Source organism: Marmota flaviventris, chromosome 8 (assembly GCF_047511675.1).
Source record: "Marmota flaviventris isolate mMarFla1 chromosome 8, mMarFla1.hap1, whole genome shotgun sequence".
In the NCBI taxonomy this organism is placed as follows: Eukaryota; Metazoa; Chordata; class Mammalia; order Rodentia; family Sciuridae; genus Marmota; species Marmota flaviventris.
In genome coordinates, this window is record NC_092505.1 from 126052629 (window position 1) to 126078091 (window position 25463).

General features: G+C 35.5%; 2 protein-coding genes and 1 pseudogene across 5 annotated transcripts in view; 2 read left to right on the forward strand and 1 right to left on the reverse strand.

Moving 5' to 3' along the window:
* The window catches only part of Msl2 (MSL complex subunit 2), a 32587-nt gene extending 12187 nt beyond the window's left edge, over window positions 1–20400 (forward strand). The window contains exon 2 of the mRNA XM_027933723.2: window positions 16540–20400. Within this exon, the coding sequence (XP_027789524.1) occupies window positions 16540–18131 (1592 nt within the window). The 3' untranslated portion in view covers window positions 18132–20400. The remainder of the gene's footprint in view (window positions 1–16539) is intronic.
* Window positions 7200–7369, forward strand: LOC114091572 (U2 spliceosomal RNA; annotated as a pseudogene).
* A 927-nt stretch (window positions 20401–21327) lies between the features above and the next one.
* Ppp2r3a (protein phosphatase 2 regulatory subunit B''alpha) overlaps window positions 21328–25463 on the reverse strand; it is a 168524-nt gene continuing 164388 nt past the window's right edge. For all 4 annotated transcript variants that reach the window (XM_027934026.3, XM_071615635.1, XM_071615636.1 and 1 more), the window contains one exon: window positions 21328–24112. In XM_027934026.3, coding sequence (XP_027789827.1) covers window positions 23989–24112 — 124 coding nt within the window. In that variant the 3' untranslated portion in view covers window positions 21328–23988. The remainder of the gene's footprint in view (window positions 24113–25463) is intronic.

A 25463-nucleotide genomic window follows, 5' to 3' on the forward strand; every position in this document is an offset into this window, starting at 1 on the left:
GAGGGCTGTACTGCTGAGTCACAACCCTAGCCCCAATCCTGTATCTTAACAAGATGTTGGTAATATTTTAAAAAGCCAACTTACAAAATACAGTGCTACTCTGTAAACTTTAATTTTAGAGAATACAACCATTTATAATTGCATTATTGGAAGTGTTTGCAGATATTCATCTGAAGCCATTATTAAGCTCATTACTTAGTAACAAAATACAAAAATAGTTAACAAAAATTATTAGTGAAAAATATTGGAATTCCATATAATAGCTCATATGAGTGTTTTGCCTCTGCATAATATATTGTTTTGCCCCCTCACCCCCTTTTTTTTCTTTTGGTACTGGTGATTGAACTTAGGGGTGCTTTACCACTGAGCTACATTCCCAGCCCGTTTTTGAATTTTATTTAGAGACATGGTCTCATTGAGTTGCTTAAACTAAGTTGCTGAGACTGGCTTTGAACTTGGTTATCCTCCTGCCTTAGCTTCCCAAGCTGCTGGGATTATAGACGTGTGCCACTGAACCCATGTTCAGCCTTTTTAATTTTTTGAGACAGGGTCTCACTGAGTTGCTGAAGGCCTTGCTAAATTGTGGAGACTGGCTTTGAACTAGTGACACTCCTGCCTCAGTTTCCTAGATTGCTGGGATTACAGGTGTGAGCCACCACACCTGGCTAGTCTTTTTTTTTTAAACATTCCTGAGTTATAGATTTAAAAAAAATTTTTTTTAGTTGTAGATGGAGACAATACCTTTATTATTTATTTATGTATTTTTATGTGATGCTGAAGATTGAACCCAGTGCCTCACACATGAGGCAAGTGCTTTGCCACTGAGCCACAATCCCAACCCCTGAGTTACAAATGTTTTAAATAGCTGTATCACCAAAATGCATTTAAAAAAAATGTGACTGAAGAGATAAAACAAGGTGTTAGTGGAAGTAAAAATTTAGCCTTGTATTATTAAAATGAACTTTATAGTACATTTTTATTCTTTTTTTTATAGTACATTTTTATACATACTGATTAAAAAGGTTTTTACTTAAAAACTTTTGTGTTTTCTTCCTTACATGATAAAAATGATTAGAAAGAATACTCATGAGGTCTTGTTACTCTGAGAGATACCTTCAAGGTAAAAAAGGTTAAACTATCATTAGTGGTTCCTAACCTGTTTATATATCAGAATTTGGAAAATTTTCTGAAAATACACATTCCTGGGTAGCATTCTCAAATACTTGAGAGTCAGGTCTGGAGTGGATTACTTAGATGATGGATGATGGTAGTGCTGATTTGGAGTACTGCTTGTGTGAGGCATACTTTTTTAAAAAAGATCATATACTAGTAATTTTAAGCCATGCTGTCTTAGACAAGTTTCTTGGTGGCTATAGTATTTAGCCACCAAGAAATGTATTTTGGGATAACTTTCCAAGACGGTAAGAAAGCAGATCTCCAGGTCCATGGAATACCAATTTGGGAAATTAGGATCTAGATTTATATTGATTTGTTGATTGTTTGGTTTAGCTATGAATCAATTTAATTGTAATTAATTGGCCAACCTATATTATCTTATTGGTGATAATTTTATGAGTGATTGTCATTGAAAATATGAAAATAATGGAATATTAGGAAAGCACTCTGTAACCACAAACACTCTATAAAAATCTCCCTTGCTTGGTTATTAAGATAGATGATGTCTGGCATTCTAAATGATGTCTAGTATTCTATTTTAATTTTTACAGGAATATGTAGTGAGGCTTGACTCGTTTATGAATATGTTATGGGTCTGAGTAGTTACACATGAACCATTTAATAAGAGTGGTGGTGAGTGTTTGGTTTATTTTAATTCATAATGATAATTGACTGTTGAAGCTCGCCTTATATAATAACTGATTTGTCACCTTGAATACCAGAAGTTATTTGTCATAGTTTTAGGTTAACCAAAGAATTACCAAATTAAGGAAACTCTGAGGTTTAACATCAGATGTTAAATAAACAGTTTGGCTTGAGTAGCATTCATATTTTAATGTATTGTTTGTTCTTTTTCTTTACCCTCAATCCGCTTTAAAATTGGCATATAGCTGTCACTGGTTTCTTAGTGTAGTAGTACCTAATTATTTAACATGATTTAGTGAACTTTATTTTTTTGGTTGTTTATGGACTTTATTTTATTTATTTATTTGTAGTGCTAAAAATCGAACCCAGTGCCTCACACATGCTAGGCGAGTACTCTACCACTGAGCATTAATTAACCCCAACTCCTCTGTTACTATTTTTAGTGGAATATGCATGTTTGTCATATTTTCCTTCCTTGTTTATAGTTAAAATGCACATTTTTCTGGCATACTAAATTGTTTTGTGCTGGCTGATTTAAAGAGAATAGGTTACAGTTCTGTGAAATTCAAGTGATTAAAGATATTCATTTACTTAGACAGGGTCTTGCTATATTGCCCATGCTAGCCTTGAATTCCAAATTCTTCTTCTCAAGTATTCTTGAGTAGCTGAGATTATAGGCATAAACCACTGCCTGGCTTGATTATGGATACTTCAAGGAGCCAATGCTTTTCTGGGCATAGCTGCTTGAATATTTGTTAGAGAACTAACAGTTACTTTTTAACAGTTTATTTGAACTTGCTGGTTTTTTTTTTTTTTTTTTTTTTTTTTTTTTTTTTACATACTACTAAAGTAAAAACAGTGTTAAGTTTTTTTTTTTTAATATCTTTGTTTTATTTATTTATTTTTTATCTGGTGCTGGGGATTGAACCCAGGGCCCCGCATGCGCTAGGTGAGTGCTCTACGGCTGAGCCACAACCCCAGCTCCCAGTTTATTATTCTTTATAGTGGTACCATAACCACGAATTTTACCTAATGAAAGTTTTTTTTAGTTGTAGATGGACACAATATCTTTATTTTACCTATTTATTTATTTTTATGTGGTGCTGGGGATTGAACCCGGTGCCTCAAGCATGCAAGGCAAGTGTTCTACCACAGAGCTACAACCCCAGACCCAGTTAATTCATTTTTGCCCATTTGCTGTGTGATACATGTGATCTTTTTATAGTGTAGTCATTTTTGTTCTTAGCCGAATCCAGAGACCATTTCCTTGTGATTCTACTTTTTTTTTTTTTTTTTGGTTGTACTGGGGATTGAACCCAGGGCCTTGTGCATGCGAGGCAAGCACTCTCCCAACTGAGCCATATCCCCAGCCCCTGTGATTCTATTATTTGAAAATGTATTCTGCATGTTTAATTTTGGCATTGTAATTCAGAGATATAAAAATGGTCAGAAAGTGTCTTAAATGATAGAGTGGTGGATTCTAGCATAGAGCTTGGCATATAGTTGGGCCTCAGGAATCATCTACATAATTGATGGAGAAAGGAGAAATGTTTTATTAAATGAAGATAGCCTAAACAATTAACTCTTCATTTGAAAATGGTAGAGAATGGGGATATTTAGATCAGTGGATTGGATTATGAAAGGATTATTATTTAGGTTGTGTCTGAGACTTTCAACATCATTGAAAGAGTATAGTCTTCCCTCTCCTACTTTTATTTATTTATTTTTTTCTTAAAATAGGGCCTCCCAGTACCTGCGATTTACCAGCATGCACCACATGTGGCACAGACTAGTTCTTGAGAATCGATCCTCCCCTTCCTTTACCATGCTTGCCCTAGTTACTGTCCATCATTTTTAGTACCTGCTTTCTGTTTCTTCTTTCCCAAAAAAGGTTTAGTATCTTGGTTAATTATTGATTCTGACTATGGTTCATTTTCAGTGATCATTCTTCTTGATATGTAGAAAGAAGCTAAAATTGTCTCAGTGGATGCTACAGATTGAAAATAGCAGAAATATTGGGCTGGAGATGTGGCTCAAGTGGTAGCGCGCTCACTTGGTATGCATGTAGCCTGGGTTCGATCCTCAGCACCACATACAAATAAAGATGTTGTGTCCGCCGAGAACTAAAAATAAATATTAAAAATCTCTCTCTCTCTCTCTCAAAAAAAAAAAAAAAATAGCAGAAATAGGGTGGTGCCAGATAAATGAATACCAGGTTAAGAATTAGTAGACTCAGCTTCATTGCCAGCAACTAGCTGGTTAGAATGATGCCAAAGAACAAGAGATTTCCAAGGTCACTCCCAAATCTAATCTTTTATGATTCATTCATTATACATCTGTTATATGCATAGAGACATGAGAGATAAATTTCTGGCCTTGAGTGAGACCTAGTGAACAACTAATGTGACAAGTACTATAAAAGTGTGAACTGCTTTCAAACAAACTGAGAGGAAAGAACTAATATAATGATTTTTTAAAAATTGGACCAATTTTATTTCATTTTAGTAAGCAGTGTTTTTGTCACTCCCCCTTTCCCATCCTTCTCTCTTTAAGAACATATCCTTTAATATGAGTTTTTCTTATAGCTTTTATTTTCTGATGACTTTTGGTGTAGGTCAGTTTGTTTGAAAGAATTTTGGTTATGATGAAAAGCATATTGTTATGTAGAAATGTATCATCTCTTCTGTTTCATGTTGCTCTCCTCAGTGAAATCAGAATGCTACATTTTAAAAAGTATTATTTATTTTTATGTGGTGCTAAGGATTGAACCCAGTGCCTCACATATGTTACTGAGTGCTCTGCCACTGATAATTGAAATCATTACCATTACCTTTTTCATTTTTTGCTTTCTGATAGTAGCATTTCAGGATGTTCTTTATGTGAGTTTTTGTTAATTTTCACTGATCCTCACATGTCCTCTAAACATGTATGTTTATATAAAACTACTACTTTTATTTGAGCTTATTGATTAAGGCAGTCCTTGCTGTAATAGAAGCATGACCAAGAGAAGAACTCTGGAGAGGGCATCATGGTAAATACAGAGTATATCCAGTTTTCCTTTTACTGAAATTGTTCTCATTGTGATAATTTCTTTTCCGCATTTAAACTTTAAAATGAGGTTTCAATTCCCTAGTCTTTTTGTTGTTCATGTCACATTTTAACCTGTTATAATGTTTGCTGTAGTAGGTTAAATTTTATGGTCTTTGCTATTACCAGATCCTATGTTTGTTTATGCATTAACAAATTTGCTAGTCATTTTAGCCATGTTAGTTTTTATTTTTTCTTTTGCCCCTCTTTGTACTCTCATAAATTAAATTTCTCTCAATATTGAGGTTAGAATATTCTTGGAGTTAAATACTCATTCCACTGTTAGAATGGAGAAAAAAAATCTAAATTCACAAGTGCTTAGAACATAATTTATTTGGTAGTATGCATGTCAACATACAATTTATAATATAGTTTTCTTTGTGTGTGTGTGTGTGTGTGACGCTGAGAATTGAATTTAGGGCCTGTACATGCTAGGTAAGCATTCTACCACCAAGCTACATCCTCAGTGTTGTACTGAAGTGAGTGAATTATCTATTGCTTTGTTCAAAATTGGAATCAGCTATGTAGTTAGAAGAGTTGGCTGTTCTTCATGTTAAGTTAAAGAGTGCCTATCCTTTGTATACAGATAGGAGAAAACTGTTTTGAGACCTCATTATAGTTTATTTTGATGTGATCTCTAAAATTTGTGCTGTTTTGTTAATCTTGATTCGTGCTAGGGGCAGTAATGAGGGTGTATACTAGCCAATGTAGATGCTAGCTGTGGCATATTAATTAATAGAGCATTGATTTGAGTGATCTGTGTTAAATCTGATTAATATAAGGAGAATCTTATATTAGAGCATGTTGAACTGGATGCAGTGGTGCATGCCTGTAATGCCAGCGGTTCCGGAGGATCTGAAGTTCAAAGGCAGCTTCAGCAGCTTGGGCCTTGAGAGACCCTGTCTCAAAATAAAAAAGAGTTGGGAATGTGACCCAGTGGTTAAATGCCCCAGAGTTCAGGGATTCAATTCCCCCATGCCAAAAACAAACAAAACCAACCAACCAAAAACCCAAGAGTGTGTTGATTGAGAAAACTTAGGGGAAACACCCTCCCCCCCACCTTTGCTGGTGATAAAACCCAGGGCCTCACACTTGCTAGGCAACTACTCTACCACTGAGCTACATTGCCAGTCCACAAAATTGTTTTTTTTTAAATTTGTACATTAATTATATTATGTACTATATTATATTATGTACTATAACTATAATGTACATTATAATTGTACATTATAGTTATAGTACATAATAGTGGTATTTCTTGTTACATATTCATATATGTACATGTTATAGAGGTATAACTTGGCCAATATCAAGTTATACCTCTATAACATGTACATATATGATTCCTTAGTGATTTTCCTTTCTCTTCCTTCCCCCTGAACCCTTTCCTCTACTGATCTCCCTTTGATTTTCATGAGATTCCCCTCCATTTCTTTTCTTTTTCTTCTCTAGCCTCCATACATGAGAGAAAACATGACCCTTAAGCCTCTAAGTTTGGTTTATTTCACTTAACTAAATGTTCTCAAGTTTCATCCATTTTGCTACAAATGCTATAGTTTCATTTTTCTTTATGGCAGAGTAAAACTCCATTGTACATATATACACCACATTTTCTGTATTCATTCATCTATTGATGGACATCTAGCCGAGTTCTATAGTTTGGCTGTTGTGAATTGTGCTACTGTAAATATGGATATTCATGTATCACTATAGTATGATATCTTTAATTATTTTTTTAAAAAATATTCTTATTAGTTATTGATGGGCCTTTATTTACTTGTTTTATATGTGGTGCTGAGAATTGAACTCAGTGCCTCACACATGCTAGGCAAGGGCTCTACCACTGAGCTACAACCCCAGCCCTAAATTTAATTGTTTAGGATAAATACCAAGGAGTAGTAAAGCTAGGTCATATGGTGATTCCATTCCTAGTCTTTTGAGGCATCTCCATACTGATTTCCATGGTGATTGTATTAATTTACATCCTACTAACAGTGTAAAAAATGTTCCTTTTTTTCCACATCCTCTCCAGCATTTATTATTGTTTGTATTCTTGAAGACTGTCATTCTGAGATGAAATCTCAATGTAGGTTTGATATATACTTCCCTAATTGCTAATGATGTTGAATATTTTTTCATGTAATCATTGTCCATTTGTATTTCTTTTGAGATGTGTCAGTTCAGTTCATTTGCCCATTTATTTTATTTTATTTTTTTTTTGGTGTTAAGTTTTTTATATAAATTCTTTATAATTTCTAGCTATTATCGCTTCTTTATAAATTCTGGCTATTATCGCTTCTTGGCCTTTTGGCTAAGATCATGTGTAGTATCTGTTCTTATCAGTTTAATAAATTCTAGCTATTAAGCCTCAGAAGAGCAGCTAGCAAAGATTTTTCTCTTATTCTGTAGGTTCTCTCTTTACATTCCTACACGTTTCCTTTACTGTGTGGAAGCCTTTTAACTTGATGCCATCCAATTTATTAACTCTTGGCATTATTTCCTGAACCTTAGGGGTCCTGTTGAAAATCATTGCCTGTGCCTGTATTTTCAAGCGTTGGCCTTGTGTTTTCTTTTAGGAATTGCATAGTTTCTGGTCTAATTTCTGTCTTTGATTCATTTCGAGTTGATTTTTGTACAGAGTGAGACATGAGAGTCTAGTCTCATTCTTCTACATATGGGTAATGAGTTTTCCCAGCAACATTTGTTTAAAAGATTTGTCTTTTCTCCACTGTTATTTTGGCACTTTTGTCAAGGATTATATGACTACTGTGTGGGTTTGTCTCTCTTCTGTTTTGTACTATTGATCTATGTGTCTTTTTTTTTATGCCAGTATCATGCAATTTTTGTTACTATACCCCTGTAGTATAATTTTGAAGTGTGGCACAAATGTTTTTTGATGACACAATTAAAGCTGCTTTCCCAGGCTTTACAGTGTTTTTTTCCTTACATTAAAAAACAAAAGTGTTTTTTTTTCTGGACTGGGGTTATAGCTCAGTGGTTAAAGTGCTTGCCTTAGCATGGGCAAGGCCCTGGGTTTGATTCTTATCACCACATAAAAACAAATAAATAAAGATTAATTAAAAAAAATTCCCCCCCAAGTACTGGGGATTAAATTCATGGGGCTCTACTACTGAGCTACATCCCTAGCTCTTTTTATTTTTAGACACCGTCTTACTAAGTTGTCCAAGGTGGCCTTGAGCTTGCAATCTTTTTGCCTTAGTCTCCTAAGTCTTTTGAGATTACATGTATGCATTTGTGTTAGATCTTAATCTGTTTTTCAAATTATTTAAATCCAGCGGAGTAGCTCAGTGGTAGAACATTTAGTATGCTCAAGGCCCTGGGTTTAATCCCCAGCACTGCAAAGGGGCGGGGGAAGGGTATATTTAAGTCATTTTAGGTCAATATTATATCATTTGTTTTAACAGGACACGTAAATACCAAATTCATTTAATTAAAAGAAACTACTTGGCTTAGTAAAGGAAGGTAAATTAGATGAAATATTGCCGTTTAAGAAATCAAAGACAGTGCCGTAAGAAAACAGTAGTAGTTTGTCATAAACTATAAGGCTGAAAGTATTTTGAGCAACTTTTTTTTGTTGTTGTTGGAAGTATATGGAACATTATCTTTAAGCTAAAATAAACCCTTTTTCAATCATTTCCCAGTTTTTATAGTAGAGTCTGCCATTTAGTAATATTTTTCAAATTGCCCATCCATTTGATTTTCTAGAATGAGATGCATTTTTATAGAATTTACAATGTTTTCTTTTTTTTTTTTTTTGGGTTATAAAACCCAGTTATTTAATTGAAGCTATAAAAAGAGGCAGTATAATTGATAATTGGAAGAGTATTTAGAATGTTCCAAAAGATTTAAAATAGTAGCAGGATTTGTATTTCTTAATTTAAGCTAAGGGGTTCCTTAGAAAAATATAATAGGTATCTGGTTAATAGTGATCCCAGTTAAGAAGTTCCTGGGGCTGGGGATGTGGCTCAAGCGGTAGCGTGCTCGCCTGGCATGCGTGCGGCCCGGGTTCGATCCTCCACACCACATACAAAGATGTTATGTCCGCCGAAAACTGAAAAATAAATATTAAAAAAAAAAAAAAGAAGTTCCTGAATCTTTGTCTTTGTTCCTCACATCACTGGAGCTGCTTTCATTGGGCATTATAAAAGAGAACCCTTTGGGAAGCTTTAGAGGCTTGGGTGGTTAGATGAATGCATTAAAAAAGTTTTTCTGGACTTTTTATTTTAATTTTTGTGTGTGGGGTGTGTGTGTGTGTGGGGTTCTGGGAATCAAACCATGCTAGGTGCTCCACCACTGAGTAGAGTCCACCTATAGGCATCTTCATGGTAGATTACAATTTTTAAATATTTGTATTGGGGATTGGTTGGGAAATCCAATAGATTATATGAGGCTAGGTAATGGAAGTCCTTAGAACTCACTGGTGGTTGTCAGTGATTTGTTTGTTTTCTTGCCTATTTTCAACTCTCAGTACTAGGTATGGTTATTCTCCTAAGACCTCTAGATGAATACAAGGCCTATAATTCATTAAATTCCAAGTTTTCAGTTCTGGGAATATTTCAATAAAATTGACACGGTACATTAAGATAGAGTGTAAATCCTAATCTTAGAAAGCTTATATATCCTTTATTATCATTAAGAATGAAAATGCGGGGCTGGAGTTGTGGTTCAGTAGTAGAGTGCTCGCCTAGCATGCTTGAGGCACTGGGTTCAATCCTCAGCATCACATAAAAGTAAAATAAATAAAGTCATTGTGACCATCTACAACTGAAGAAAAATATTTTTAAAAAGGGAATGAAAATACAGATTCCTCTATAAATAGGACACTGGGATAATGTATTTTATTTGTAGAAGCAATTGTATAAATAGGACATTGGACAAATGTCCTATTTTCATCTGGGATGAAGGGACAAAGTGGCTTAGGTGCTTGATAGTTTAGGGGAGGTTTTAATTGACAAGATTTTGAAAAGAAGTGGTGCAGTTAAAGCAAGAAGAGGGTAATTATCTACCGCTTAATTTGTATCATTTGAAAATCATAAGGAACAAATGATAACAAGATGATAATATTTAAATTCTATCATTCTTTTTTTTCCTTAGGCAAATTAAATTCCATCATTCTTAAGAATACTTCTCATCTATAATTTGGTTATTTTGTGATATTGTTCATATAAATAAATCAGGACAGATACTTATTTCTTTTTGTTTACTAGTTTTTAACCCAATAATCTGGTTTACTAGCATCCTGAAATTGATTTTTTAAAAAATGAATTCTTAATTTGAATATATTAGATATGCTTAATTCCATTGCAGGTGTGCATGCTCAGTTTTTTCTCATCTTTGGCCAGTTAGAACCTCTTCAAGTATACTTCTGAGTCCTGATTTTTTTTTGTAGTTTATTTGATTTATTGCATAGCAAGGTGAACATATCTTATCTTGAATTCTTGGTACGTGAAGCCCCAATTTCTTTTGTTTGGGGGTGAGGGGAGCACTAGGGATTGAACCCCAGGTGCTTAATATCTGAGCCACATCCCCAGCCCTTTTAATTTTTTATTTTGAGACACGGTCTTGCTGAGATGTTTGTGGTCTCACTAAGTTGCTGAGGCTGGCTTAGAATTTGTGATCCTCCTGCCTGCCTCAAGCCTCCTGAGCTGCTAGGATTACAGACGACAGCATCGTGTCCCTCTTGCCCTGATTTCTTTGAATAGGAAATTGGTTTTCATTACCATTATCTGAATTCATTTGCTACTGAGGTTGGTCCTTGTTTCTAGGCTTTTTTTTTTTTTTTTTTTGGGGTGGTGGTGGTGGTGGTATGGGGATTGAACCCAGGGGAACCTAACCACTGAGCCACATCCCCAGCTCTTTTTTGATTTTTATTTAGAGACAGGGTCTCAGTGAATTGCTTAGGGCCTTGTTAAGGCTGAGACTAGCTTTGAACTCTCAATCCTTCTGCCTCAGCCTCTGCAGCCACTAGGTTCAGGTGTGCACCACCACCCCCTGCTTGTTTCTAAGCTTTTTAAAATAGGTAGTGCTAGGAAATAATGTTCATTTAAGATGAAAAAATGAATTATGAGTTCATACTGATAAATACAGTTGAAATTCATTTTAAAAGACTACAGGATTTTTTTTTTTACTTAACCTTTTCTGTCTTAAAACTTTCTTACTTCTCTTAAAATAAAATTCGGATTCTCAAGGACATTAACATTTACTTTATTCCACAATACTACTTTATCCCACAATAGACACCAGAATGTTTATAATTACTGTTTACCACTAACAATGTGATTAGTGAAAACAAGAAAAATGAGGATCCAATGATTGAATCATTGTTATCTGTTGTAAAGTTATTTGAAATAATTTATCTCTGGATGTTTATTTTATACCTTCATATTTGATATAAAATTAGTGGCTTATTTCATTGTTTTTGATTTTTAGATTTTCTTTAATAGTTGAGATACATAAATACATAAAACATGGGCTGGGGTTGTGGCTCAGTGGCAGAGTGCTTGCATAGCACATGCGAGGTGCTGGGTTCCACCCTCAGCACCACATAAAAATAAATAAATAAAGGTATTGTGTTCAAGTATAACTAAAAAAAAATTTAAAAAATTACATAAAACATGGCTTGAAAGTAAAAACTACAAAAATAGGTTTAACTCAAGCTGTATATTTTGTCCATATTCATTTTACTTTGTTCTGTCTTCCTTTCCCAACAAAAACAAAAAGCCTATGGTTTATCCTTCTATTTGCATGTGTGTGTGTGTGTGTATGCATGCGTGCATGCACACACCCACCCACAGAATCATGCTAAATTAATGATGTTTTTGTCTGTGGACCACATATATAATGGTGGTCCCATAAGATTATAATGTAGCTGAAAAACTCCTAATGTTTACATATGTTTTGTGTAAACAAAACTGTGCTGCCTGTCGTACAAAAATATAGGGCATAAAATTATATACAGTACAGAATACATGATAATAACAAATGACTTTTACTGGCTTATATATCTGTAGCATACTATGTTTTTAATCATCATTTTAGTATATGCATCATTAAAAAAAGAAGGTTGCTGTAAAACAGTATGCTGTTACATTGGCAGCAGCCTCATGTTTATTCTTTTATATATATTTTCTTTTAGTTGTAGATGGAAATAATACCTTTATTTTATTTGTTTTTATTTTTATGTGGTGCCAGATATTGAACCCCTGCCTCACACATGCTAGGCAAGTGCTCTACCACTGAGCCACAGCACCCCCCGCACCCTGCCCCCTCATATTTATTGTGTTTACTATGACTCTTGCTTGCATCAAGAAGCCATGCTGAGTTCTTGGCCTGTACCATCTAGATTTGTGTGACTGTACTGTCTTCTGATATTTGCACAATGATGAAATTACCTAATGATTTATTTCTCAAAATATATCCTTATCATTAAGGGATACATGATTGTATATGCATGTAGGTGGGAAAAGTGTGTATGTGTATTATATTTATTATTTATCCCTTTTGTGCTTCCTTGACCTAGATTAAGTCAAGGCTACTCTGTAGGGGATTCCTTGACATTGGGTAGAAGGTTGGATTCCATTAACCATTGGTGCCTTAAGCTTTTTATTTTATTTTAGAGTTATACATCCATTATCACAAATCAGATTTTAGAATATTTTCATCATCCCCCAAATTCCACTGTGCTTCTTTGTTTTCATTTCTTTTCTGATAGGTTACTAGGAGTAGAATTGTTAAGTTGTATGGTAAATTTGTTTAACTTCTAAAATTTTCCAGTGTGATTCTACCATTTTACATTGCACCATTAATACACAGATTTCTCCACACTTTATTTATTTTTTGTAGTTGGACACAATACCTTTATTTCACTTATTTATTTTCATGTGGTGCTGAGGATCGAACCCAGAGTCTCACATGTGCGAGGCGAGCGCTCTACCTCTGAGCTACAACTCCAGCCTCTCCACATTTTAATCAACTTTTTGTGTTGCCCTTTGGAATTTAGCGGTTCTAATGGGTATGTAGAAGTATCTTATAGATTATTTATTTATTTATTTACTTATTTATTTTGATCGAACCCACATGCACTTAATCACTAAGCCACATACCCAGCCCTACCCACCTTTTTTGCATATTATTTTAGAGACAATCTCACTGAGTTGCTTGAACTCACGATCTTCCTGCCTCAACCTCCTAAGCACAGGGGTTACAGGTGTGCACTGCCATACCCATCTCTGTTACCACACTTCTTGATTAACGTGCCTTTATAGTAAAATTTGGAATCTGGTAGTATAAGTTCTCCAATTTTGGTTTTCAGAGTTCTTTGGCTATCTTAAGGTCCCTTTTGATATCATGTGAATCTTAGAATCAGCTTCTCCCTTGTCTTAGGGGGGAAAAAGCACCCTGAGATCTTGAATTTGCAGATTGACTTGGGGAAGATTGCAATTTTGACAATATTGAGAATATAGTTGTCTCTAGATTATTTTTTACTAATTTCTTTCATCAGTGTTCTGTGATTATGAATGTGGAATTCTTGTGCATTGTTTGTGCTGTGACCTTGCTAAACTCATTTATTGCATTTATTGGTTCAAATAGTTTTTATGTATAAATTTTTTGTTTTGATTCTCTTTATATAGGATCCTGTAATCAGTTACTAAGACAGTTTCAAGTCTTTTCCAGCTGGATTCCTTGGGTTGTTTTTTTTGACCCTTACTGCACTAATGAGAATCTTGAGTATAATTTTAAATAGACGTGGCAAAAGCAGGCACTCTTTCCTTGTTCCTGATCTTTGGGAGTGCAGAATAATTTATATTTCACCTTTTAAAGTATGATGATGGCTGTAGGTTAAAGAATTCTAGTTTAAAGTCTTTAAAACTATGGATGGCTATTGGATTATTTATTGCTTGATTCTATTTACTGTTTTATTATGGGTTTTTGTGTCTACCTTCATGAGGGATTTTTGTGTTTTCTCATGTGGATTTCAGTAGTTAACTAGCTTAAAGAATAAGTTGGGAAGTGTTTTCTCCCATTTATTTAAAGTTAAAAAATAAATTTATTAGAATTTACCAGTGAGGGCAGTTAGTCCTAGAGTTTTGTTTTAAGGTATATTTTAAGATACGATTCCTTTCTTATCCTTTTTAGTTTTGGTTGTTATTATTTTGCACCTGTGTGTGGAGCGGTTGCTGTATTGGGGATTGAACCAAGGTGCACTCTGCCATTGAATTATATCCCCAGCGGTTTTTAGTTTGAGATAGGGTCTTATTGGGTTTCCCAGGCTGGCCTCAAACTTGGAATCCTCCTGTGTCAGCCTCTGTTAAATTGCTATTTCAATTTCTTCAGAAAGGTTTATTCAGGTTTGAAATTTTTAAGTGAGTCAGCTGGGCTTGGTGGTACATGCCTGCTATCCCAGCAAATTGGGAGGCTGAGGCAGGAGGATCACAAGTTTGAGGCCAGTACCAACAATTTAGTAAGACTCTGTCTTCAAATAAAAAATGATTTTCTTAATTTTTAAAATTTCTATAGGGTCCTAGTAATTATTCCCTACTCTCCTTCCTGGTTTTGGTACTTTGTACCTCCTCTTTCATTTTCAGCCTTTTTTTTCCCTTAATTTTTAAGCCTTTTTAAAATATATATATTTATTTTTTGGTTGGACACAATATCTTTATTTATTTATTTTTATGTGGTGCTGAGGATCGAACCCAGGGCCTCGCATGTGCTAGGCGAGTACTCTACCGCTGAGCCACAACCCCAGCCCAGCCTTTTTTTATTTTTTGAGTCAGTCTCGCTAAGTTGCCCAGGCTAACCTCAAACCTGGGATCCTCCTGCCTCAGCTTGCTGAGTTGGTTACAGGGATGTGCACCAAGCCCAGCTTGATTTGTAATTTTTGTTGTGGTCAGAACATTGTTTGTATGATTCATGAGAAAAGAGGTTTTGGATTAACTGTGAATCATTTGTCTAAATAGGGAACCAAGGAACAGTTGCTGCTTTGGGGAGTAAGGATGGAAACAGGGATTGGAACTTAGTTGGTTTATAATGTATGGGACACTTATAATTTGAGAGTTGTCCCAAGTGTCACTTTTAAACTATATTGTTTAAAATATAGTTTAAAATATATTGTTGTACTTAGAATATTTGTGGTTTATGGATGGGCGTGGAGGTGCACACCTATAATCTCAAGGTTTGGGAGGCTGAGACAGGAGGATGTGAGTTCAAAGCTAGCCTCAGCGACAGTGAGGTGCTAAGTAACTCAATGAGACCCTGTCTCTAAATAAAATACAATATAGGGTTGGGGATGTGGTTCATTGGTTGAGTGTCCTGCCCTGAGTTCAATCCCCAGTACACCCCCCAAAAATAATATTTATGATTTATGACCATGGTCATTTTATTTTGAATTCTTCTATAAGAATTGGAGTCCACTATTATGCTCTGTTTACTTTTTTCCTTTAGCAAGTTTAAATATAATTTTTTCTCCATTTTGTTCTTTGTAGAAGATTTAGTTCAGTAGTACTCTTTAACTACATTTTGATTTTCTCTTTTCATTACATTTATGAAGTATGTATAATAAAAGCTGGTTGAAGGGTTGGTGTTGTGGCTCAGCGGTAGAGCACTTGCCTAGCAGTGTGAGGTGCTGGGTTCGATTCTCAGCACCATATAAAAGTAAATAAATAAAGGTATTGTTTCCATCTACAACTAAAAAAATATTAAAAAGAAGTAAAGTATTTGGGGCTGGGGCTCAGCGGTAGCAGTAGTGCAGTTGCCTGGCATGTGTGAGGCACTGGGTTCAGTTCTCAGCACCATATATAAATAAAGGTCTATCAACAACTAAAAAATAAAACTAAAAAATTAAAAAAAAAAAAAAGAAAGTATCTAACTCTAAAAAAAAAAAAAGCTGGTTAAAATAATATATTTTCTTTTGTGAAAATGTCTTTGTACTAATTGGTTAATGTTCTCAAGACATTTTAAAAATGCAGGGACAAAATCTTTCTTGTTCATCTTTTCCCCATTGTCCAATATAAAATAATCATGATTTTGTTTAATATTTGATATTGCATTAGGTTGAGATTCCAGGGATTTTTTAAAAAAATATTTTTAGGTGTAGATGGACACAGTAACTTCCATTTATTGATTGATTGATTGATGGTGCCCAGTGTCTCACATGTGCTAGGCAAGTGCTCTGCCGCTGAGCCACAACCCCCAGCCTGAATTTCCAAGGATTTTAAGCATAGTTTATGTTTTTGGTAATTCATTCCCCCGCCTTTTTTAAAATTGTAGGTGGACACAATGCCTTTATTTTTATTTATTTTAATGTAGTGCTGAGGATCAAACCCATTGCCTCACCCGTGCTAGATGAGCACTCTACCACTGAGCCACAACCCCAGCCCCTCACTTCTAACTTATTAATAGCTTTTGGAGAGAAGAAGAGAATCAGGAAAGATCATATTTTGAGATAAAGGAATATATCATGGAAATGAAGTGAACTATTGAGTATTTTTCCATTTCTTTTCAAATATATTTTTGTTGTCTGTTGAGTTTAACTCATCTAGATTAATGTCTTGTTAACTTCAGTATGTGAAACTGTGGATTTATTTTACTAAAATTTTTGCTTTCCTCCCTTAGGACATTTGCTGCAAGATCCTATTGCACCCACCAACTCCACCTGCCAACACTATGTCTGCAAAACTTGTAAAGGCAAGAAAATGATGATGAAACCTTCATGTAGCTGGTGCAAAGACTATGAGCAGTTTGAGGAAAACAAGCAGTTAAGCATCTTAGTGAACTGCTACAAAAAACTATGTGAATATATAACACAGACTACGTTGGCACGGGATATAATAGAAGCAGTCGACTGTTCTTCTGATATTTTGGCTTTGCTTAATGATGGATCATTGTTTTGTGAGGAGACAGAAAAACCCTCAGATTCATCCTTTACTTTGTGTTTGACACATTCCCCTTTACCTTCAACCTCAGAACCCACAACTGATCCTCAAGCTAGTTTATCTCCAATGTCTGAAGGCACCCTCAGCATTGCTATTGGCAGTTCTGTTATCAATGGTTTGCCTACTTATAATGGGCTTTCAATAGATAGATTTGGTATAAATATTCCTTCACCTGAACATTCAAATACGATTGATGTATGTAATACTGTTGACATAAAAACTGAGGATCTATCTGACAGCCTACCACCTGTCTGTGATGCGGTAGCCACTGATTTATGCTCCACAGGCATTGATATCTGCAGTTTCAGTGAAGATATTAAACCTGGTGACTCTCTCTTACTGAGTGTTGAGGAAGTACTCCGCAGCTTAGAAACTGTTTCAAATACAGATGTTTGTTGTCCTAATTTGCAGCCGAACTTGGAAGCCACTGTATCCAATGGACCTTTTTTGCAGCTTTCTTCCCAGTCTCTTAGCCATAATGTTTTTATGTCCACCAGTCCTGCACTTCATGGGTTATCATGTACAGCAGCAACTCCGAAGGTAGCAAAATTGAATAGAAAACGATCTAGATCAGAAAGCGACAGTGAGAAAGTTCAGCCACTTCCAATTTCTACCATCATCCGAGGCCCAACACTGGGGGCATCTGCTCCTGTTACGGTGAAACGGGAGAACAAAATTTCTCTTCAACCTATAGCAACTGTTCCCAATGGAGGCACGACACCCAAAATCAGTAAGACTGTACTTTTATCTACTAAAAGCATGAAAAAGAGTCATGAACATGGATCCAAGAAATCTCACTCTAAAACCAAGCCAGGTATTCTAAAAAAAGACAAAGCAGTAAAGGAAAAGATTCCTAGTCATCATTTTATGCCGGGAAGCCCTACCAAGACGGTGTACAAAAAGCCCCAGGAAAAGAAAGGGTGTAAATGTGGGCGTGCTACTCAAAATCCAAGTGTTCTTACATGCCGCGGCCAACGCTGCCCTTGCTACTCTAACCGCAAAGCCTGCTTAGATTGTATTTGTCGTGGCTGCCAAAACTCCTATATGGCCAACGGGGAGAAGAAGCTGGAGGCATTTGCTGTGCCAGAAAAGGCCTTGGAGCAGACCAGGCTCACTTTGGGCATTAATGTAACTAGCATTGCAGTGCGTAACGCTAGTACCAGCACCAGTGTAATTAATGTCACAGGGTCCCCAGTAACAACGTTTTTAGCTGCCAGTACACACGATGATAAAAGTTTGGATGAAGCTATAGACATGAGATTCGACTGTTAAATCAGTGGGTCTTTAAACCTACCTCTGGTAGGGAAATAGCTACAGTTTTACGGCAGCTATGGTTCTGTTGGTATAACTTGCCGGAGCTCCTGCATATAGATCACTTGTATCAAGTGTTTTCATTGCTAAGTTATATGTGTTAGTGTCGGGGAAATAGTTTGCAGATAATGGAGGAGTAACCCTACAACTATATGTCCTTAGTTCTTACAGAACCTCATAGTTTGAGAACAAATGCTGATGCAACTGATTTATACAAAATGAACTTTGGCAAGGAAAATAACATTAACCTCATTGTTTATGGTCATGCTTTGTGCATAATCAAAGTTTATGATTAAGTGTAAGGAAGTGGTATCTAGTCAGTTCATAAAGATTGTGCTAATTTTTTTGTGGAAATGTAGCCATTAGTTTGTTCAGGAGACTCAGTGCTGCCTTCAGATGCCCCATTGTTTCTCCTGTTGTAAAGCTGATGTGTCCAGCTCAACCTTTGTGCTGACATCATACCATTTCTGATCATGAAAATTGGCTACTGGTGTATGTAGCAGTTCTTAAATCAGCAGTATTATGAAAGAAAATTTGCCCCTCATTAGAATGTTTAAGAAAACTGTCTTTTAAAAAAGTGAACAAATTCAGTCAGACTGCAAATGTTTAGCTGTTTATACTCCAAAACTACGAGTTGAGCCTCCTTTATAGTAAAGACTGACTCATTTCTAGGAAAAAAATTCTAACTCCTACCTTCACTTTGTGCAATGTTCCAATTGGAAAAATGAAGAGCAGTTTTATTCTGAAGGAGGTAATTGAATTTAGACTATATATAGTATAAGACAGAATTTTTAAAAAATTATAAAGATTTTTATTTTGAAATTGGGATTTGTTTAAAATAATTTTGGAATAATGCCCCCAAACTTATCCAGATTCATGCATTATACTTATTGCCATTGGCTGCTGTTTTGATTTATCTTTCCTCTGTTTATTTGCCACAGACTTTATTTTGAATATGCTCCTATTTTTTTTAGGGTGCTATTCATTAATAAGGCTTCTCTATTGAGGCCTACTAAAAATGCCTTTTTATGAAGCCTGTGCATTTAGGTAGGTTTGAAGCTAGGAGGATTTCCTTTAGAATGCTCTTTTGCATGTAAAGCACAAACTGTGTTTCAGTTTAAATGTACTTCTTCCCTTTAATTTTTACTGGGAAGATAAACATTCTGTTGAAGGGAAATCTAGTCAGTTGCTTGAAAGAGCACAGTCCAAGAAAAACAAGGACTGACTAGGTGTAAAGAAATAACCTTATGATTTTAAAGAAGAGTTGCTGCTTTGACAGTGCTTATTTAAAGAAAAATACTGCTGGAAAAGTTCCAATTTCTACTGCGTTCACCATCTCTAGTGAGATCTGACATATGTTGAAGTTGTTTTGATTTGGCACACAGCATGTTCAATGATGGTTACTCGCCTAGTACAAGATATGGAGAAGAAACCTTTGGACACAGAGCAGATGACACCTCCTTCTGTTTTGTAGTGTATCCTGGTGTCATTTTCTGTGAATGTGGTCAGGTAGAATTGTTTCTGTTGTTGTTGGGCTTTTTTTTTTTTTTTTTTTTTTTTTCGGTCTCTTTTTGGTGGGGTGGGGGTGGGCTAAAGCCATAGGAAGAAAAATGTGATGTATGTGTCCAGTATGTACTATTTTGTTTTTGTTTTGCAAGAAGAGTTGAACTATTTTTGATAACAAGAGTAAATGGTGGAAAATGCTTCTTAGTTGTCTTGTCTTTATTTGCTTTCCAAGTTTTGGAATTTTATTTAATTCCTTTAAGTGTTAGCAGTGTTTATGAAACATGTATTTACCTAAAGTTTGTAACAGTTTTGTGTTGAACCCAGATACCCTGCTATATAAACTTGTAAATCTGTTCTTTATTCACTAATGATCACTGCAAAAATGACTAGAAATGATATTGTACAACACATGGATGAGTAGGATATATTTTGCAAATCTCTCAAACTTTCCTAATATTATGATCTTAAAATTCTTGAAGTACTTTATTCCTTCCCAACTTTGATAATATTAATTTTGTGTTTTTTGATGCATGGGAGGTTGGCAATATAGACAAAGTGGAAATCATTAGTATGTGAGGACCTTGATTGTTATGTAATATTGCCAATGATGAATTCAGGTTGTTTTTAGCACAAGTTTTCTCTTTTTTATGCTGGTATTCTCACTGCCACATTTTTGGAAACCTGTATTACACCTTAAATCTATCAATAAATGATAGTTTTCTAATTCTATGTTGTAGAATACTGAGGAATTTGGGATAGCATGCTCTGAATGGTCTGTTAATTTGGGGAAGTGTAAATAATTACAGTGCCTTGGTTTTATTTATTTCTTTATACTACAAGTATTTAGGAATGCTGACCAATGACTAGGGAATTACTAAAGTAACTGGATTTACTTCATCAGGATATGAAACTACAAGAACAGCATTTAATATGGCATGTCTTCAATGTTATAGCTGGACAGAATGCCATTATTTTAGTTATTTTTATGTGGTGCTAAGGATTGAACCCAGTGCCTCAACACATGCTAGGCAAGCACTCTGTCACTGAGCTACAGTCCCAGCCCTTCAATGTTGTTTTGAGTCCTTAAATAATAGTTTTAGAGCTGACAGTTTATCTTTTTGGTTAGCCTTCATTAAATGTACATTTCTATGCAGAGGTGCAGTTTGGTTCTAAGATAGAGAATTCCTTTTATTTCATTGTGTCCTTTGTTTTTCTAAAATGATTCAATGGCAACTTTGCTGAAGAAAAGTAAAAGTTTTACCATAGATGAGAAAACTGTCCTTTTTCATACCATCGGTAACAAGTGCTTTAGAAAATAGTAAGTTCCAAAGTTTAGTGTCTGGATCTAACACATTTCTGCTTATATATATTTATATAAATTTATATATTTTCCCTTAAAAAATTATACATGATAGGTAAGGCTTGAAGTCCTGATTCCTCTGAAACCCCCTCACTCCCAAACCCCGATTCCTGTCCCCAAAGGAAAGCACTTCTCAGGTTGAGATATTCTTCTACACCTTTGTTCATAGTGTTCCCAGGGATTCAAAGAGTTACTTTCAAAAACTGAGGCTTGTTCACAGCATTACTTTTTCACACATAAATGAGTTGTAAGTGAGCAAAACCAGAAATTGATTATCTTAGTGAAACATGATTCATATTTGACAACTTTATTTAGCTTTGTGAAAAGGGAAAAACAAAAGACATGCAGCCTTCTCCACTCAAAACACACCTTAACATTTTCAAAAGCTGAGCAAATGACTGATCAGTCTAGAGTTTTATAAACACTCTGAATGGTACACAGTGACAAGCAAGATGCAGAAAAATACACAAAACTTTATTAGTTTGATTACCTTGGCAATTATGCTATAAACTCATTAAATAGCTTTAAGGTAATGATAACTCTCAACCTAATATTTTTTCAAGGGACCTGGGATATTGTAATGACTTGAAATTTCCAGTTTAGCAATAATGATTATATTTAGCATGATCTTTACAAGAAAGTCAGTTATGTTTTATCCTAGTTCCCCAGAATTCACATTCCTTGAATTCAGCTCTAAGAAAGGAGTACAATGAAATACATGCATATAATTCTTAAAGAAAATGTGATAATTTGAAGAACCCAAATTAAACTATCCTATATTGGGATGGTGTTGCTAGTAGTACATTTTCATTCTGAAAATTTCTTTTGGGATAATAGACTTTTAAAACCAAATACTGACCCAAGCAAAAGCTAGAGAACTTGAGTAACATAAAACAAGATAAAAAAACTGAAGTCAAATAATTTGAAAAATATATATTAATTTTTGTTTTTTGGTACCAAGGATTGAACCCAGGGGTGTTTAACCACTAAGCTACATCCTCAGTCCTTTTTATTTTTTATTTTGAGATATGGTCTTGCTAAGTTGCTTAGGGTCTCACTAAGTTGCTGAAGCTGGCCTTGAATTTGTGATCCTTCTGCCTCAGCCTCCCATGCTGCTGGGATTACAGGTTAGTGCCACCATGCCTGGAGGGAAAAAACATTGTACAACTGAATTTAGTTATACTTTTTGGTGAGGGTCAGAAAGTTTAGGTCATTATGGACAACAAACCTGTAAACTATGTTTAGTTTCCTAAAATATTACTTCCTTCCTTTTATACTTTTATCTGAAATTTAAAAAGTTTTCTTTTCCTGGTAAATGATGAATGAGATTGCTGGTAAATTTCATGTATCATAAATTATCATGTGTTTGGGATATTGTATGTGGTGTTTCCTAAAATTTCTCTCATTTTTAAAACTATTAGCTGTAATAGTTATTTCTTTAGCTGTTTAATGGAAGATCAGTTCTAATCATGAATAAAATAACAAGAAACTGGGAGGACCTTTTGACAGGCAATATTGCTGTCTTACAGTATTAGTTGGTATGCACTTCCTAAGTTCTCTTGTCTCTGCTTTTTGCTTGCCATAACCCAAGGTTTTATTTCAGTCCTTAGCTTTTATACCAACAAGGGGAACCAAGGTGGAATTGAAAGGGAAGCTACTCCAACACTTTAAATGCTGGTTAAAAGAAAAAAAGTCTAGGGAAACTTGATGAACAGAAATATTAAAAAAGATGCTTGGGTGGGGCTTCTTTTACTTCTATCAGAAATACCCATCCTTTTAAGTAATTCTTTTCAATTTTTATCCTTCCTCCCATCCCCCTCCATACTGTAGGATTTGGCTGCACTGTGGCCAGCTGAAAAATGTAGAATTCTGAAATGAACACATCGATCGCTATGGTAAATAACAGCTTTCTTTCATGGGTGCCATCACTGTTTTTCCATTTCTGTGAGGAATACTGAGGTGGATGAAAGCTGGTGAACAGTTTCAACACTGAAGGAATAATGTTTAAGGTTTTGCTTTTGGCCTCATTTAATACTCATTGCAGAAAGGAATACAATAAGAACATTTATTTTATACAGTGCATCATCCCATTTTAAGTCTTTGATTAGCTCTTCTGTTAGAGTGAAGATAGGGCATCAATTAATTTGGAGATTAATATTATCATTTAATAGTTCTCTACAACTGTTAGATAAAAGGACCTTATTTTTTCAAGTATGAGTCATGAGTCAAATTCTGCACTTATCTTCATATTTTTTTCTTGATATTTTATGTAAAATCCACAGTCAGGATGGGGAGGTTGCCAGAGCTTGGAAGGCCCAGTGGTTACAATACCTGAGGATGTAAAGTGACTAGCAGTTTGGCAGGTTATTGGGAAATTAACATTGAACCAGGTTAGTTCAAGATCTTTGAACTCCAGTACACAAGATTGAGTCTTTGAGATGTTTTGGCAGTGCTTTTTATTACTAGGGCTAAGTCAATTCTGGAGGCCCTTAATACTTGAAATTCAAGTTCCAGAATTAATTTTTGACTCAAGTTTTCTGCAAGTGTTTCTTGTAGGCTCCATAGGAGCCCTTAAGGGCCTCAGGGATGCTGGCCAACACTGAGGCAACTTCTGCTGCTGTGCAGAGACTAATTGCTTGGCACTGTCCCAAGAGATCCTTGGTACATTCAGGGGTGTAGGTGCTGATTTGCAGACTTCGGAAGGTGATGGATGGCAGGCACATCCTTACGTTCACTTCCAAGGAAAATTCTGCAAGAGGTTTCAGGCAAACTGGAGGAGTTGCCTAAGTTGAGGGTGTATCTATACCCACTGCTTAAAAGCATTTTAAAGTTCCCAGTGCAGATACACTCTTGGGAGAAATCAAAGCCTTTAAAAAGCAGTATGCAAACTAGGGCATCTCTTCACAAGAAAAGAGTATTTAAAATATCTTCCTTTTATGTAGACATTGGCAGCTACTCTTCATCCACTGACTGAAGCTTTCCATGTTTCTCTGAAAGGCTTGAATTTATTTTATTGCCTTTGTTTCCAAATTCAGAGGGAGAGGCAGGTTCATCTGTTTCATAATCTTCAAAGGAGCTGAAAGAAAAAAGCAAAATTAAGTTTCTGAGTTTTGAAAAATATTCTAATATTTGTGTAGAAGTCAATATATAAAATAGAAGGAGAAATAGCCTGAAGAAGTACCCTCAGTTGCTAAATGGCGGCTGTAAACAACTGTGCTGTTCCAGAGATAACACTCTTAAGAGCAGAGACATTGTTCCTGTTCCTTAAAACTTAAGTCTCTGTTAGAATTCATAGAAAATGTACTATATGAATGAGGCTTTCCTTACAGGCCTTGGTGGAAAAAAGCATTATGGATGGTGCCCATAGGTAAGGAATGTTAGGAGCTTTACATGAATGTTTTAAAGTGGTTTCCACCCAGACTTACACTTTCTCAACTCTTAGGCTGCTTTATAGTTTTTCTCCATAGCTTCCAATAAGCACATTCAGATGTGCAAGTGTGTGCACAGAGCATGCTAAAGCCCATTCATGGATTTCCTTCCATTTTGTTTTGCAGGACTCCACAGCACAGATGTTATTGCTGGAAAATTAACCTCTGCTCTCTTCATGTCTTCCATGCTGTCCCTGATATTTGCTTTAGGCAAAGATGACAAAATATATTGTTGGATGATGGCTGCCTGAAGTATTGAATTGATAAATATTCTGAGGCTTCATCTGAACCCAGAAGCATACGTACACATGGTCATTTACTTAAGTCTCTTTGTATTTGACATCACTGGCTTAGCCTTGTTACTTTTTGGAGGGACCTTCCACAACGTTTGAGCAGAAATTTCTGGATGTACAGTTAATAAAAAAGGTACCAAGGCCAAGTAGTGATTTTTGGGGGGGTGGTGCTCGGGATCAAATCCAGGAAGACCTCATGTATGCTAGGCAAGTACTCTACCATTGAACTACATCCTTCTCTCTGGCCCCACCCTTTTTGAAGTGGGGTCTCACTATGTTGCTCAGCCTGGCCTTGAACTACTTTGGCTCAAGTAATCCTCCCCTGTCTTCAGGGTTGCTGGGACTACAAGCACCTACCATTGTGCCTGGCTCCTTTGAATAGAGATTAGAGGAGGTTAAAACTTTAAAAAGCCTACCTGGTGTTTGGGAAATTGTTCCCTATGAATACCACCTTATGATACTATCAGAAATGAATAATCATTTTGCAACAATACTCCCAATTCCTCTTTTGTTTCCACTCCTATGTCCCTTTATCTTTGAGGCCTTAATGGAAGTAGATATGTTAGATGAGGCAGTTAGGAGGGTAAACTGCTCTAATAGGAGTTAGTTAAGTGGTGGGTGACAGAGCCTTCATTTTTGGGAACAAAATTCTCAAAAAGTTTAGTTGTAGGATGTAACACCATTTTCTGTCAGAAGGGAAAAACAT